This window comes from Neophocaena asiaeorientalis, unplaced genomic scaffold (assembly GCF_003031525.2).
Source record: "Neophocaena asiaeorientalis asiaeorientalis breed wild unplaced genomic scaffold, Neophocaena_asiaeorientalis_V1.1 scaffold327, whole genome shotgun sequence".
Taxonomy (NCBI): Eukaryota; Metazoa; Chordata; class Mammalia; order Artiodactyla; family Phocoenidae; genus Neophocaena; species Neophocaena asiaeorientalis.
The window spans coordinates 1,132,745-1,146,581 of NW_020174560.1; the positions used below are offsets into that span (position 1 = coordinate 1,132,745).

At 38.6% G+C, this 13,837-nt stretch overlaps 1 protein-coding gene across 3 annotated transcripts in view; it reads left to right on the forward strand.

Annotated features, from left to right (window-relative positions):
• STXBP4 (syntaxin binding protein 4) overlaps positions 1 to 13,837 on the forward strand; it is a 182,738-nt gene that overhangs the window by 149,486 nt on the left and 19,415 nt on the right. For all 3 annotated transcript variants that reach the window (XM_024757529.1, XM_024757527.1, XM_024757528.1), the window contains one exon: positions 11,012 to 11,069. In XM_024757529.1, the coding sequence (XP_024613297.1) occupies positions 11,012 to 11,069 (58 nt within the window). The remainder of the gene's footprint in view (positions 1 to 11,011; positions 11,070 to 13,837) is intronic.

Sequence of the window (13,837 nt, forward strand, 5' to 3'; positions counted from 1 at the left end):
CCCCTGCATCACCCCTGGTCCCAGGCAGCCACTGACCTGCTTTCTGTCCCTATAGTTTTGCCTTTTCTAATTTCATATAAATAGACTCCAAGTATGTAACACCTTACACTTAGTATACTGCTTTTGAGATTCATCCTTGGTGTTGTGTGCAATTGTATCGATGTTCAGCAGTATTTCATTGATTGATATTCCACAATTTATTTATCCAGTCACCAACTGATGGTTATTTGAATTGTTTTCATCTGGGGCTGTTATGAGTAAAGTTTCTGTGCACATTCCAGTACGTGTCTTTCTGTAAGAAATGTGTTTTGAAAGGATTTTAAATGCCACACTATGGATTTTTGATTTTTTTAAGTGGTAATCAACTCTTCTGTGAGCAGTAATATTCTTTGAAGAGGAAAAAAAGCAAAGATCTTTTATCTTTTATTAGAGTTTATAACTCTTTAATCAGTATTGAGTTTATCTGACTGCATGAAGGCTGTTGTTTCAAAATTTTACCCGCTCTACTAATGTGTTTTTATTGCTTTACTTTGCATATTTTTAAAAACGCATTTAATAAAAATTTAAACAAATCTTTTTAAAGGCAAATCTTTTTAAAGGCAAAGTTCTTGTTTTTATGATTTTTTTCAAATGTTATCTGAAAGTAATGTGAGATCCTTAATAGATTTTCAGATAATCACATTTTTTAAAAATCTAAAGAGAAGGATGTTAAAAGCAAAATGCTACATGACTAGGGACTAGTGATGCTTAGAGTTGCATTATTTGTCCTTAGGGTGGGAACATAAATGATCTTGACCTAATTTCATCTGCTCTGTGATAGTGTTTCTAAAATTGCATGTCTGTTGGTCCTCCACTATCCTGTTGTCAAAATCCACAAGTAACAGTTGTGCAAATATTTGTAAGAAAGTTCCCCTGGTGAGTACAAAGACCTTATAACAACAGTAAAATTTCAAATATGCACAGGATTCACTGAACCATCAGGCCTCATGGGAATCAGATTTCTTCAGTGGGTCAACAAATATTTCTTGGGTGCCCAGGATGTATGTGTGAGGCGCTGTTCTGAATCTGGTCACCACTCTACCAGGCCTCAGATAGTAGTCACTCAACAAATGTGAGGAGAAAAAGTGTCGAGTAAAGTTTCTGACAGATCCAGAGCCTAGCTAAGTATAAGGAGACAGAAGCACTGCTGAGAATGTTCAAGAGGTTACCATGCTGGACAAGCGTGAGGGAGATTTTGACCAGCTGGACTAGGGATAGCTTGGATGAGATTCCAAATCAGATTGAGAGGTGGGATCCAGAGATTTGAGTCCACCATCTCCAAGCTCACTTTTTCTGCCCAGGTTTACTGTGCCTAAATTTACGATGCCATAATCCCTTTTATGTATTATCTCTCTCTCCCTTCTTCTGTTCCTATTTTCCTAATTCAAGTCTGTCTACCTGTAACTCTCAGTCAACTGTTAGTTGCAGGCAAATAGTAGTATCCATTTTGGACTACCCAACATATTGCTGGTACTCTTAACCAGAGGAAATCAAGCTTGCTTGACAGCAACTTTGCCACTTCTAATTTCTAAAATCAGTCTTGCTGAGTGGAGAAGAAAAAGGATGGCAGTTCATTTTTTTCCCTTCTAATACATGGATTAATTCATGTTCAGCAGCCACTGACCTCTTAATATCTTTATTATTGTAACAATAGCGGTGCTTTAAAGAAATCCTGTTTATCTTTGTACACTAAAGGGAATTAGGAACACACACACACACACACACACACACGTGACCTCTTTAGGCTGATTATGCAGAGGGAGATCTCATACTCTAGTGAAGAAAGCTTCAACAGGTTTGATGCTGTTTTATTAGTGCACAAAATGAAGTTTGTTGTAGGTTATTGATTTTAAGCCAAACAAACCTAACCAGATCATTCCCCCAGCATCGTCTGAATGCCCAGAGACAACACCCAGTGAAATTCTGCATTCTCACCTTCAGTCTGGGTCACGGGATTGAAAGCTAGCTGCCTAAAAAAGAACATTTCAGCTGGCTTCTCGAATGTCTGCATATCAGAGTTCAAGGAAATCACCCCATGATTTTAACTGTAAAATACTGTAAAATTTCAGCTGTAAAAATCCTGCATCTGTTGGGAAAAGAAATGTAGAAAGTAAATGTTAGCTTTTTCCCTCCTCCTAACTGGGTATTAGTGTAGTATTTGCCCAGAAAGAGTGACAAGATAAAGAGGATTATGAACCACCAAATAACCTCTAGGGATATTTTTACCATGTTGTTCTTTAATATATTACAGCTTTTAACCTGCTCAGTGAATGACCTCTAATTAGAAAGGACTTACATCTAATTATGTTAACATTTGAACTCCTAAGTTTAAGACATACTGATATAAAAACATAAAATCTTCCTACATTATATAGTCATTTGATTTTTTGTTTGTTTGTTCAAATGATGATGTATGTAACCGTGTGTAAAAAATCAGATCACAGATCCTAAATTGTCTGTTAATATAGAGTTTATGCAAGTCTAATTTTAAGGAAAGTTTAAAGCACAATTCACAAAATCTATATAGGTTTTTAATAAATTATGTCCTTAGAAAGTTTTTATACTTAAAATACTGCATTATTTGGTTATTTACAGGTTACAACCATCTCTCAGTATAATAGGTTCATCTTTCATAGGAAAATTAGCTAGTAGTTCTTTAAAAATTGGCACTGCAGTTCATACCTACAAATTAACTTGTACAGTCGTAACTCTAACATTAAAATGTCTCTAAAATAGACTGCTTTGTGTTTAAGCGTAAACATTATTTCAGTTTCTTTCAAAAGAGCATTTCTCTAGGTAATAATGCAGAATTTGAAATGTTGAGAGTTCTTTTCTACTTTTGGACCATTTAAAAATATTGATTGTTGGCAATGCTAACAGGAATTAGGGAAATGGAAGCAGCATGACAATAGTTAAAAGCATAGGCTGTAGCACCAGATTGCTTGGGTTCAAATTGTGGCTGCACCATTTTTTAGTGTGACAATGGGCAAGTTACTTAAACCTCTTTATCCCTCAGTCTCTTCTCTGTAAGATGAGGTTAATAATAACACCTATCTCAAATGATTGTTAGGATAAAATGAGTTAATATTTTCTAAATACCTAGAAAAATGCCAGGCATATAGAAATCTCTGTGTAAACATTTGATAAACACATAGTTTATGATTAAGACAGTAATTCTCACATCATTTTAGACTGATACCGGTTTCATGTTATCATCTTTTGGATAAAACGATATTTGTATCCTTTGATTTTTGAACTTTCTATTAGGACCAGGGAGGTAAGATATAGGTTCCATGGTGGTTATACCGGACCTGGCTAGTACTGGCTTACAAGAATTCTGTGAGCTAATTGTGAAACATAGTCATTATTAAAAATTAAAAATTGTATTAAATTTTCAGTTTAAACATTTAAAAGAGGAATAAATACTCAAAGCTTACCACTTCCTAATTATTTTCCTTATCTTTGTCATGAGATTATTTATGTCTCATATCTAGGAATACTATATCATGGCTTACTACTACATATTTCTTCCCAACTCTGTAGTCATTGATGTCACATAAGTAGCTTGAAATCAGTTATGGTAGGAGTATTTACACCACGGAAATCAGCAAATGCTACAAATTAGGGCTCCTCCTGCCCCCAAGAGCTGGTTGTTACGCATTTATCATCATACCACTCATTGAGGGTCAGAGTGTCCCACTGGTTTCTGTTATTCTTTTATTAGGTGTTATCATGAGTGAAATAGAGACTATATAATTTCCTGTACTGGGAGAGGATTCTAAAAAATATCCCAGTATATTAATGGAGATTTCCCCTGTAGATAATTTAAACACCTTTCCTATATTAAGCATCCAAATTTCTCTATATCTCTAGAACCATAAACGAAGGAGAAGGAAGGAGCTGTTATTTTCCTTACTCTGAATAATAATTGTCTCCTTTTGTATATATATCATATAGTTATATATTCTCTAATAAGAGTCTCACGGTAACCCTGTAAGCTAGGCTGACTGCTATTATCACTATCATATAGACTCCACAAGATTATTACTTTCCCATAGTTTTTCAATTATAATTGAGTAACATTACATATAGATTCAGATTTTGTGACTGCAAAAAATTTCACTGTGATATATATCATATTCTTTAGTGAAGCTTTATTAATTGTGAGTTAGATTCTCTCTTTCTTTCTTTCTTTCTCATAGCCACCCTTCCGCCCAAGCTCTTTCCCTCTCTTTTCTCTTTTTCTCAAGATATCAGATGCTAAAAGTTAAATGTGTTTGAGTTTTCATAACAACTACACTAGAAAATGTTTTTCAGATAAATTTGGTTATTTGAGCCCTCTGAGACTGATGGTGTTGTCTTTCTCTATTGTGTTCTTGGAATTCTCATTCTCCAGTGTTTCTCCCCATCCCAGCTCCTGCTATCATCCATGTGAGTCCACCACCTTTACTTTTCAGTTCTTTTTGTCCAATGCCCATTTTTTCCCACTTTACCATGGTCTTCCAATTCCACCACAAACCTTGGCACCACAGACAGTGGTTCAGACTCCTGACTCTCCCTCTCAAACCTCCCACCTTTCCAGCTCACTACATAGTTTATTTTCCTCAATAAGATCTCCTATTTTCTCTATCCTTCAGCCTCCACTGTTATTTTTACTTGTCTTCTTATTCAGCTTAAAGTCAGGGGTCCATTATTCCAATCACTCTTACACATTCCCTCAGCTCACTTGGCACTCTCTCCTTCCCTCCCGCTGTTTAACAAGACTCTGGACCTCAACAAGCTCAGTCATTACCTTCTGCGTGATATACCCAAGTAACGAGCATCACTGCAGTCACACAACCATAGTTCACTAGATTCCACAAGATCTCTTAATGTGTAATTATAATTATTTTAAAGCTCAATATTTTCTCTGGATCTGGTTCTGTTGGTGGTTTTATCTTTTGGCAATGGATCTTTTTCTCTTGCTTTTCTGTGTCTCATAATTGTGATTGTCAGTATTTGGAGGTACAGAACTGTAGAGACTGGGGTAAATGTTATTTAAACCCTGAAATGGGTCTGTCTCTTCTCTGTCAGGCCTTTAGTGTGCGTTTGCGGGGGAGGGTGGTTATTCACTCTCATTTGTAGGCAAGCTGGATTTGCATTTTGTTTCTAGGGTTCTATTGAGTTTACCACAGACTTCAAATTCCTCTAGTGCTTGTCTGCTGTTCTCTTGTGCTCATGTGAGGTCTGGGGTGCTGGGGGTAGGGGTTCTCAGTATGCCTGCCCCATCCTCAGCAGGCAGCAGGCTCCACACACCTGCATCACAGTGGACATTTACTGTCTGCTCTCTTGCCCTCTCCCAGAGTAGGCAGCTCAGTGTCAGGTGAGTGGTGCATGTGGGGAATGAGGGGGTATGGAGAGATTCTCGGCTTTCCTACTCTGGTCTCTGGGTTTCAGACAGGCCCCATGCCCAAGTCTCAGGGGTCGGACTTTCCCAGCCTTCCTGTCCCTCCTTAGTGGCAAACAACCCTACCTCCTACTAAGTGCTCAAGTGGGTTTCCTGCCCCGCTCCTTGTGGAAGACAAACTCTGCGTCACATCAGTGCAGGATTCTGGATTTGAAAGGTTTCCTGCCTTCACCCCTCCATGACTTAGTGTCAGTGCGGGGTGAAGACATCAGGTTTTCTACCCACCTCACCCCACCAGGACAAATGAGGTTTTCGTGGAGTCTGGGAGAGACTGTGGGTGTGACAGTTTCTTGCCCCTCCCCCAGGAACAGATGACTTGCCTTCTGTCACTCAGATTCCTGTCCACATGTGGGAGTGTCCCTTGTTCCTCCCCGAACTGCAGCCGGCTATTACTTCATATCAGAGGAGGGTCCAGGTCATGGATGATACTTCTGCTCCACCCTCGAACCTTTGCAGGTCCTGCATGTGCCCACACTACCCAGGGGCTCTCTCAGGTCTCCTGCCTACCCCTTGTCTTTCTCATGAGCAAAGGGCTGTTCAGGGAGAGCAGGCTCTCCTTGTGTCTAGGGCTCCCGGGGACACCAAACTATCATGCTAGCCCATAAGCAGGCTTTACAAATTTATTACAGTTTTAGATATTTTCTTCCTACCCACTTTTATGGCAAGACTTCTTCCTGTGCTCTGCCAAGAGAGAAAGAGTTCACGTGCCCCATCTTCCCTCAGAGGGGCTTGTCACCCTTTGGAATTCAGTTCACCTGAGGGTCAGCTCAGGTGAGGAACTCAGTCTCTGAGGAACTAAACAAAATTTAAAAAAATTTTTTTAGGTTGTGCAGCTTTCCGCACATATGGTGGGAGCAACATTCTCTTGCAGCTTTCTTCATCTTAAACAGTAGCATATCTCCAGCTTTCCTGTTAAGAAACTTTCAAACAATTTTAACATGGCCTGCAAAACCCTGCATAGTCATATTTGCCTGTCTCTCCGGCTCACTCTTGTATCAGTCCCCTCCTAACTCACTCACTATTCTCCGGGAACAATGATTTCTCAGTTCCTCAAACATGCCAAGCTCTTCCCCATCCCAGAGCCTTTGCACTTGCTGTCCACTCAACCTAGTGTTCTTGCCCACGTCTGTACCTGGATAACTCCAGCAATTTCAGAGATCCTTCCTTCATCCTACATCCCTTTATCCACACTGTACATAAAGTACTTCCTCATTCTTTCTCACAGCTGGACAATATCCCGTTATCTGATATATAGTCTTTAATCAGTCCCCATTGGTGGTTATTTAGATTATTTTCAATCTTTTACTTTTACAATTAATAATCTTGTACATAAAGGTTATCTATAAGATAAATTCCTGGAAGAATTGCTGGATTAAATGGTCCATGGAGCCAGTTCAGCATAGTGGTTAAGAGTCTGGGCTCTACTGCTTGCCAGCTGTGTAACCTTGGGCAAGTGATGGAACCTCTCCATGCCTGTTTCCTCATTTGTAAAATGGGGATAATAATAGTACCTCGTAAAATTGTGAGGCCTAAGAGAGTTGGTACATGTGTAATGCAATGTCTAGCACATGGTCACTCCATTAATGTGAACTGCTGTTATTAGCATTTAAAATTTTAGGTAGATCTTGAAAAGTTTCTCCCCATACATATGTTATCATATGTATACTCCCATGAGTATGAGAATGACTGCCTCTTCATACCCTCAACAGTGTCTTATTAAACTATTTTTTACTCTTTGCTAACATGATGAACACAGCCTCTCATACTAGTTTAATTTGTATTTCTCTTGTTAAGAGTGAAATTAAGCCTATTTTCATATGTTTAAGTGCATTTATGTCCTGAATGTTCCACGTGTTTCACAGACTCCTATTTGTCATTTCCTTTCTCTTACTGATTTGTAGGAGTTATTTATGTATTAAGGAGTTTAACCTTTGTCTGTGCTATGAGTTACTCTTTCATAGTATTCAATACTTTTCTTTCCTAGTACTTATTCCTACTTTTAATGGTGTCTTTATTTATGATTACTTTTTAAAGTTTCATAAGACCAAGGTACATGTTAATTTGTTAATCATTATGTATTGAACACCAGGTAAAATGCTAAACACAGAAAAATAATCACTAAAAAAATGATCAATAAATATTTAATGAAAGGGCCAAATATGACAAAGAGAACTTTCCTACGTAAATAGACTGGGAAAATAGAAGGGAAACTATTTTGTATGGACATGTGATGAGTTTGGTTTTGGATATGTGGAGTGTTAGGTGACAGCCAGTGTTCTAAGCTGAATATGCACGAGCCTCCTACTTTGGCAAAATACTCACGAAGAGTACTTTGAAACAAATGATCTCTGATGGGAAGAATGTTATGTGAGGGCTCATAAACAAATACTTCCAATCAGAAACAATAGTTGTCATAACAGTTTTAAAGCAAAGATGAAAAGGAAAGATATAAGCATTATATATTTGCAAGTATAAAGATGTGGGGAATGTTGAAAAAATTTAATGCCTTGGGACTATAACAATTATTGAAAAGTATTTAGGTAGTATGTTGTAATTATACCCAAATCACTTATTGTGAAGGGATGAAAATCTTTACTAAAGGACAATTGCGTCCATCATAGTTATATAAGCTTGTAGAAATCAAAAGCGCCCTTTTTCTATAAAGTAGGTTATTCGGTGTATCAATATATTGTGGTTTTTAACTTATAATTAATTGGACAGTGATTGTGTTTTCTATTACTGAACTATCACTGAAAGATAGTCGCTATCAATTTAGTCCCCAAGTCTGTTTCTTACAGACTATATTAACTGCATGAAGAAGAAGAAACCACTCCGTCTTCTAAAAAGAAATGCTATTTTTTCAGAAAAGAGAATTTATCCTAAAATATTGTTCAATAAACAGGAATATCTTGATGGCTACAGTCATTGAATAACCATTTTGACTTATATGGATATGAATTGGTACCTTTAATAAGACCGTTGTGAAGTTATAGTCCTTGTTTACTAATTGTAAGAAAATAATCAGGGCAGGAACTCTATTTTGATGGCATGGGGATGCGGTATCCCAATGTCAATCTCAATTCTCAAATGATCCTATAGATTAAAAGATACTGTCTTTAAAGTATACATATTTTTTTCTCCTCATTAAAAAAAAGACCTGTGAATTAATAAATTAGGAATATGGCTATAATTGCACTGAAGAGACAAGTCATTTAAACAAAAATCTTAGTCACATTAGAATGACTTTCTACTTTTAGCATGTCTTTGCCCTATTGATCATTATTCCTGGCATTTCTGAACCTTTTTGTCATAAAAGCAGGGTTTTTGTGTACAGTCATCAGATTCTTCCCTTCAGGTGAGGGGCTTGTCAGCGAAAAATGAAGTGATCTATAACAAAGGTGTAGAAAGTGTAAAGGCGATAAATCTACGTGAACTGCAGCAGCAGTTGATCATGGCCTGTCTGGCTGAGCGTGTGCTGGCCATGGTTACTATCGGAGATATATGTAGTGTCACTTCAGGTGCTTTTAAGAAGCCAGTCATTTGCTTATGCTGAGTTCCCAGATATGCTTATTTTGTGCTTAAAATAGGAACATTTATTCATTAAGAGAAAAAAGAAACTCCTAGGTGGCCTGTGTTAATCCACAAAGGAAGGAGTTACAGAATTCTGGGCCAGGCTCTTATTTTATACAACTGTGTTAAAAGACTGGAGGTAAATATAAAGTAAAGCTTGTTTTGTTTTTCTTATAAAAATAACATCATTAGAGCTATTCTCAAAGAATATGAAGTGAATGATGATAGAGAAAGGTTTTATTTTGTTCATAGTTGCTGTTCCTGCATTTTTGCTCTGCCCCTTGCTGAGACTTGGGGAAATGGTTTGTTGTTACAGCTCAGTTACTTTCTAAAGAAGTAGGCTACCTGCACCAGGAGTCTGTTCTTTGATGTGTTAATGTTCTTATACTCATCAAAGGAGCCTTGATAAGTCAATACCAAAGACTGATCCAAAAGGTCAATTACAATCCTTAACAGCAGCAGTCCCCTACCTTTTTTTTTTTAATTTATTTATTTACTTATTATTTTTGGCTGCATTGGGTTTTTGTTGCTGCGCGCGGGCTTTTCTCTAGTTACAGAGAGCGGGGGCTACTCTTTGTTGCGGTGCGAGGGCTTCTCACTGCGGTGGTTTCTTCTGTTGTGGAGCACCGGCTGTGGAGCATCAGCTCTAGAGCACAGGTTCAGCAGGCATTGCTGCGCAGCATGTGGGATCTTTCCGGACCAGGGCTCGAACCCGTGTCCCCTGCATTGGCAGGAGGATTCTTTAACCACTGCGCCACCAGGAAAGTCCAGTCCCCAACCTTTTCGGCACCGGTTTCCTGAAAGACAATTCCACAGCTTCGCTCACTCTCCCGCTGCTCACCTGCTGTGTGACCCGTTCCTAACAAACCGCAGACCAATACTGGTCCATGGCCTGGGGGTTGGGGACCTCTGCTTAACAGTATTCAGGGGTGGAGCCAAGGGATGGAAACCCTTGTGTTCTAAAGGAGTACCACCCATAATTGGAATAGAAGAGAATGGGCTGCCTCAACCTGGGCCTGTTCTGTTGGTATGATGAGGACAAAAATGTACTTATTTATAGAAATATGGCCAAATGATTGCTTGCTTACTTCAGTCTGCACCTCTTTATAGCTAACTAATTATTCTCAATCCCATTACTGAAATGGAAGCTGAGTTTAGCAAATTGTTTGGCCGTTAACATTTAGTGCACAAAATTCTTAATTAACAAAATAAAATACTACAATCCATCGTAAATCATTTTGCTAAACTTTTAGACTTCGTAAGGAATTTTGTCTTGTCCAAGAGCTACTTTCAAACCGCTTGCTGATCTGGTACTCATATGTCGATTCCCTGTGGAGCTGAGTGAAAGAATGTAAAGGGAGCCGATTAAAGAAACTTTGAGCCCAAATAGACAAGCAGAGGCCATCTTGTCCATCCTTCTGCCTCCAGGCAAAAACCATCACCTGCACCAAAAATTTTTGCTTGAATCCTGCTGACAAAAATGCTCACCGGGCTTCCCTGGTGGCGCAGTGGTTGGGGGTCCGCCTGCCGATGCAGGAGACGCGGGTTCATGCCCCGGTTCGGGAGGATCCCGCATGCTGCAGAGCGGCTGGGCCCGTGAGCCATGGCCGCTGAGCCTGCGCGTCCGGAGCCTGTGATCCGCAATGGGAGAGGCCACAGCAGTGAGAGGCCCGCGCACCGAAAAAAAAAAAAAAATGCTCACCACATGTAAATGACAAGTCATGATCCATTTAATGCAACTAAAGCAGATTGTTAACTGTTCAAGACTTATTTATTGTGTTCTAAAATGCTGAGTATGAAAGCTCATCTGAATTGTTTTAATTCCTCCTTTCTAGACAATTATTTTGTACAAGAAATGTACTCAAATAATTGTAAAGCTGTGGGAAATTTGTGTCCAGGAAATAAAGTTATCTTTATCATCTTATTAAATGTATTTTTGGTTTCCTTTCACTCAAGGTCTACCTTACGGGTGGGAGGAAGCTTACACAGCAGATGGAATCAAGTACTTCATCAAGTAAGTACAAGCATCTCAACCAAGTAAGCAATTTTCTTCACATCTGGAGAGAACCTGGAAGTTGCAGAATAATCAGTAATACCAAGAAACCCTCTTGGAGGTTACAAAAATTAGTAACAAGAAGTGAAACTTCACCATTTTCATTTCATGTGATTTAAATGCTAATATCAGATATCATTTAGAAAAAAAAAACCTAATAATTATTTCAAGGGAGACATCAAAAAATTGGAACAGGATTGTCATTTGAACCTAAATGTTGGCTGCCTCAATTCACTTTTGGCTAAAAGTATTAATATTTATGCAAAGTTAATATCTAATGAAAAAGTCTGCTTTGTCTCAAAACTTATTAACAATAATAGTAATAATAAGCAACATTTTTTCATGCTTTGAAGTGTACACAGTTCATTCATTCTGCAATTTTTTTTAATTTTTTTTTTTTTGCGGAGGAGATAAATGAGACAGTATATGAACAAACCTCATCTCAATGGAGTCTCAGAACATCCTTCATTTATAGATGAAAAAAATAAGAGCCTAGAGTAGTTGCCAAAAAATCCACAGCCAACTAAGTCACCAAGCCAGAAGGGAACCCAAGTCTTCTGATACCAGGATTCTCTCTAGTGTACTAGACTGATAGAGACCTCTCTTTGAAAGCCTCAACAGAAATACATTTTCTAGCTGCTGGACTGGTTAATTTTACTCTGGACACAGCAATCTGGTATACTTCCACTATGTTCTGAGTAGCTCTTTTCATGTCAGAGTTGGAGTTATGAGAACACAAGGGGGATTCCCAGCACCCTCTTAAAATCCCACGAGACTTCCTTATATGACCCTTTTTTTAGCAAATGATACTTGGTATGCATTTGGGGAGGAAAAGAGAGATGTGTCCTTGCTGTTCTTTCAAATGTGCAAGTATTTTTCAAAGCAATATCCACATTTTGGATTCTCAAGCTCTGTGACTTTACGTAGGTTCCTCCATCTCTCTTCATCTCAGTTTTCTCATCAAAAAATAAGGGGAATTGTACCTACTTTATAGAGTTGTTAAATGTTAAGCACCTAGCATAAAATTTTGAACACAGTAGATACCTAATAAAATAGTCATCATTAATTTACAACATGGAGAAAACATCATGGTGGAAAAAAGAACAGGAAAAATCGTATGACCATTAAAGACATTGAAAATTCAGAAGCTTCATATTTTGAAAAGATTTAAGGAAAAGCTAGGGGTAAACCTGGCAAAGTATTTTCTTGATTTTTTTTTCTTGTGGTCTCTAGCAAAAAGTAATTAATAAAGCAAAGGTGTAGTTTATAATACATGAAGGAGAAAGGGACTTTTGGAGCAAACGACCCAGGAATTCCATGAACAGATTACATTTAGCGCCATACTATTCACTTCCCAAATCATAACTCTTCTGGAAGGAAAGTTTCACTTCAATATGCTGTATTAACTATGTTTAGTTCCTGAGAGATTTGAATCACTGTACTGTAGTGGTGACAAGAAAATGAAAAACCACATCCAAATTTGCACTGGGTTTCTTTCTTATGTTCACTTTGTAATGGATAAGGGGAGAGATGTGGGGATGGGGGGGCGGTGATGCTCAACAGCCAGGCATACGTTAGGTGTATTTTTCTATGCATTGTATTCTCTAATCTTCTTAACACTGTAGAAAGTGGGCATCGCTCAGCTCTTAATAGCGATGCTATTAATATTATGATGGTGCTGAGCTGCATCCTGCCCTCAGCCATGCCTGTCTCCAAGAAGGTCCCCAAAAGAAATGCCCCATCAAAGGAAGGCAAACTAGCATTCATTGTAAACCCAGGTTCTGAAGTCAGAGGCCTTTGAAAAATGTCAGTAAATGAGTCTGGACCCTGTGGGGAACTCTTTCACCAAGGCTTAGCCTTAGCCATCTGTCAGTATCCTAACCCAAAGCTGTGTCAGAGCCTAACCAGTGCCCTGTGAGGAAAGGAAAGGATAAGGGCACCATCACCAACTACCAAGGAAAAGGAGGGAGAAAGAGACGTGAGTGTGAGTCAGAGAGTGAGCATGTCCCATTGCCTGGTACCCAGTGGTTTAAGCCACTGTCCTTTGCTGACTGGAACAGTAGCCTTGGGCTGGGCTCCTACTATAAGGGAGAACAGCATCCTAGGAGAAGAGAGAAGAGAAGTAGTAGCAAGCCCTTTGACTGCCCTGAGATCTAACTCAGTCCCTGTAGAAGGAATGGAAAGCGGCACCACATTTGTATAATCCACTCCAGTCATAGAAAATAATGTACACTCTTTAGGGAGTTATCTTCCTTGACCTTAATCTTGACTCCTAAGGAAAGCAGAAAAGAGGTAAGATAGATTTGTTAAAGGATAGTGGTGGGCAACCTTGTCTCACCATTACAGTTGGAGAAACTCTGTGGAAAAGAGGCTAAACTCATCCAGGTTAGGCAGTAGTAAAATTTCAGAGTCAAGATACAGCTCCAGGGTTGTCTGAGTCCAAAGCCATCCCCCCAAAACACACACCCATGCTGCACCATCTCCATCTCCTTATTTTAACGTAGCATGTTCACATATGATGAGAAAGATATTTTAAACTGATCTTGATTTTGTTAGAATTCTATACTTTATTCATTTTTAAATATCTCCTGGAGACTAGAAAGGTCAAACAGTAAAGATAAGAAAATCTAACAATATACCAGTGTTTTCTTTATCTTGTCTCATGGAGGAATGGACTGCTTACCATGAGTTGACTTTTTTTTTTTTTTTTTTTTTTTTTTTTTTTTTTT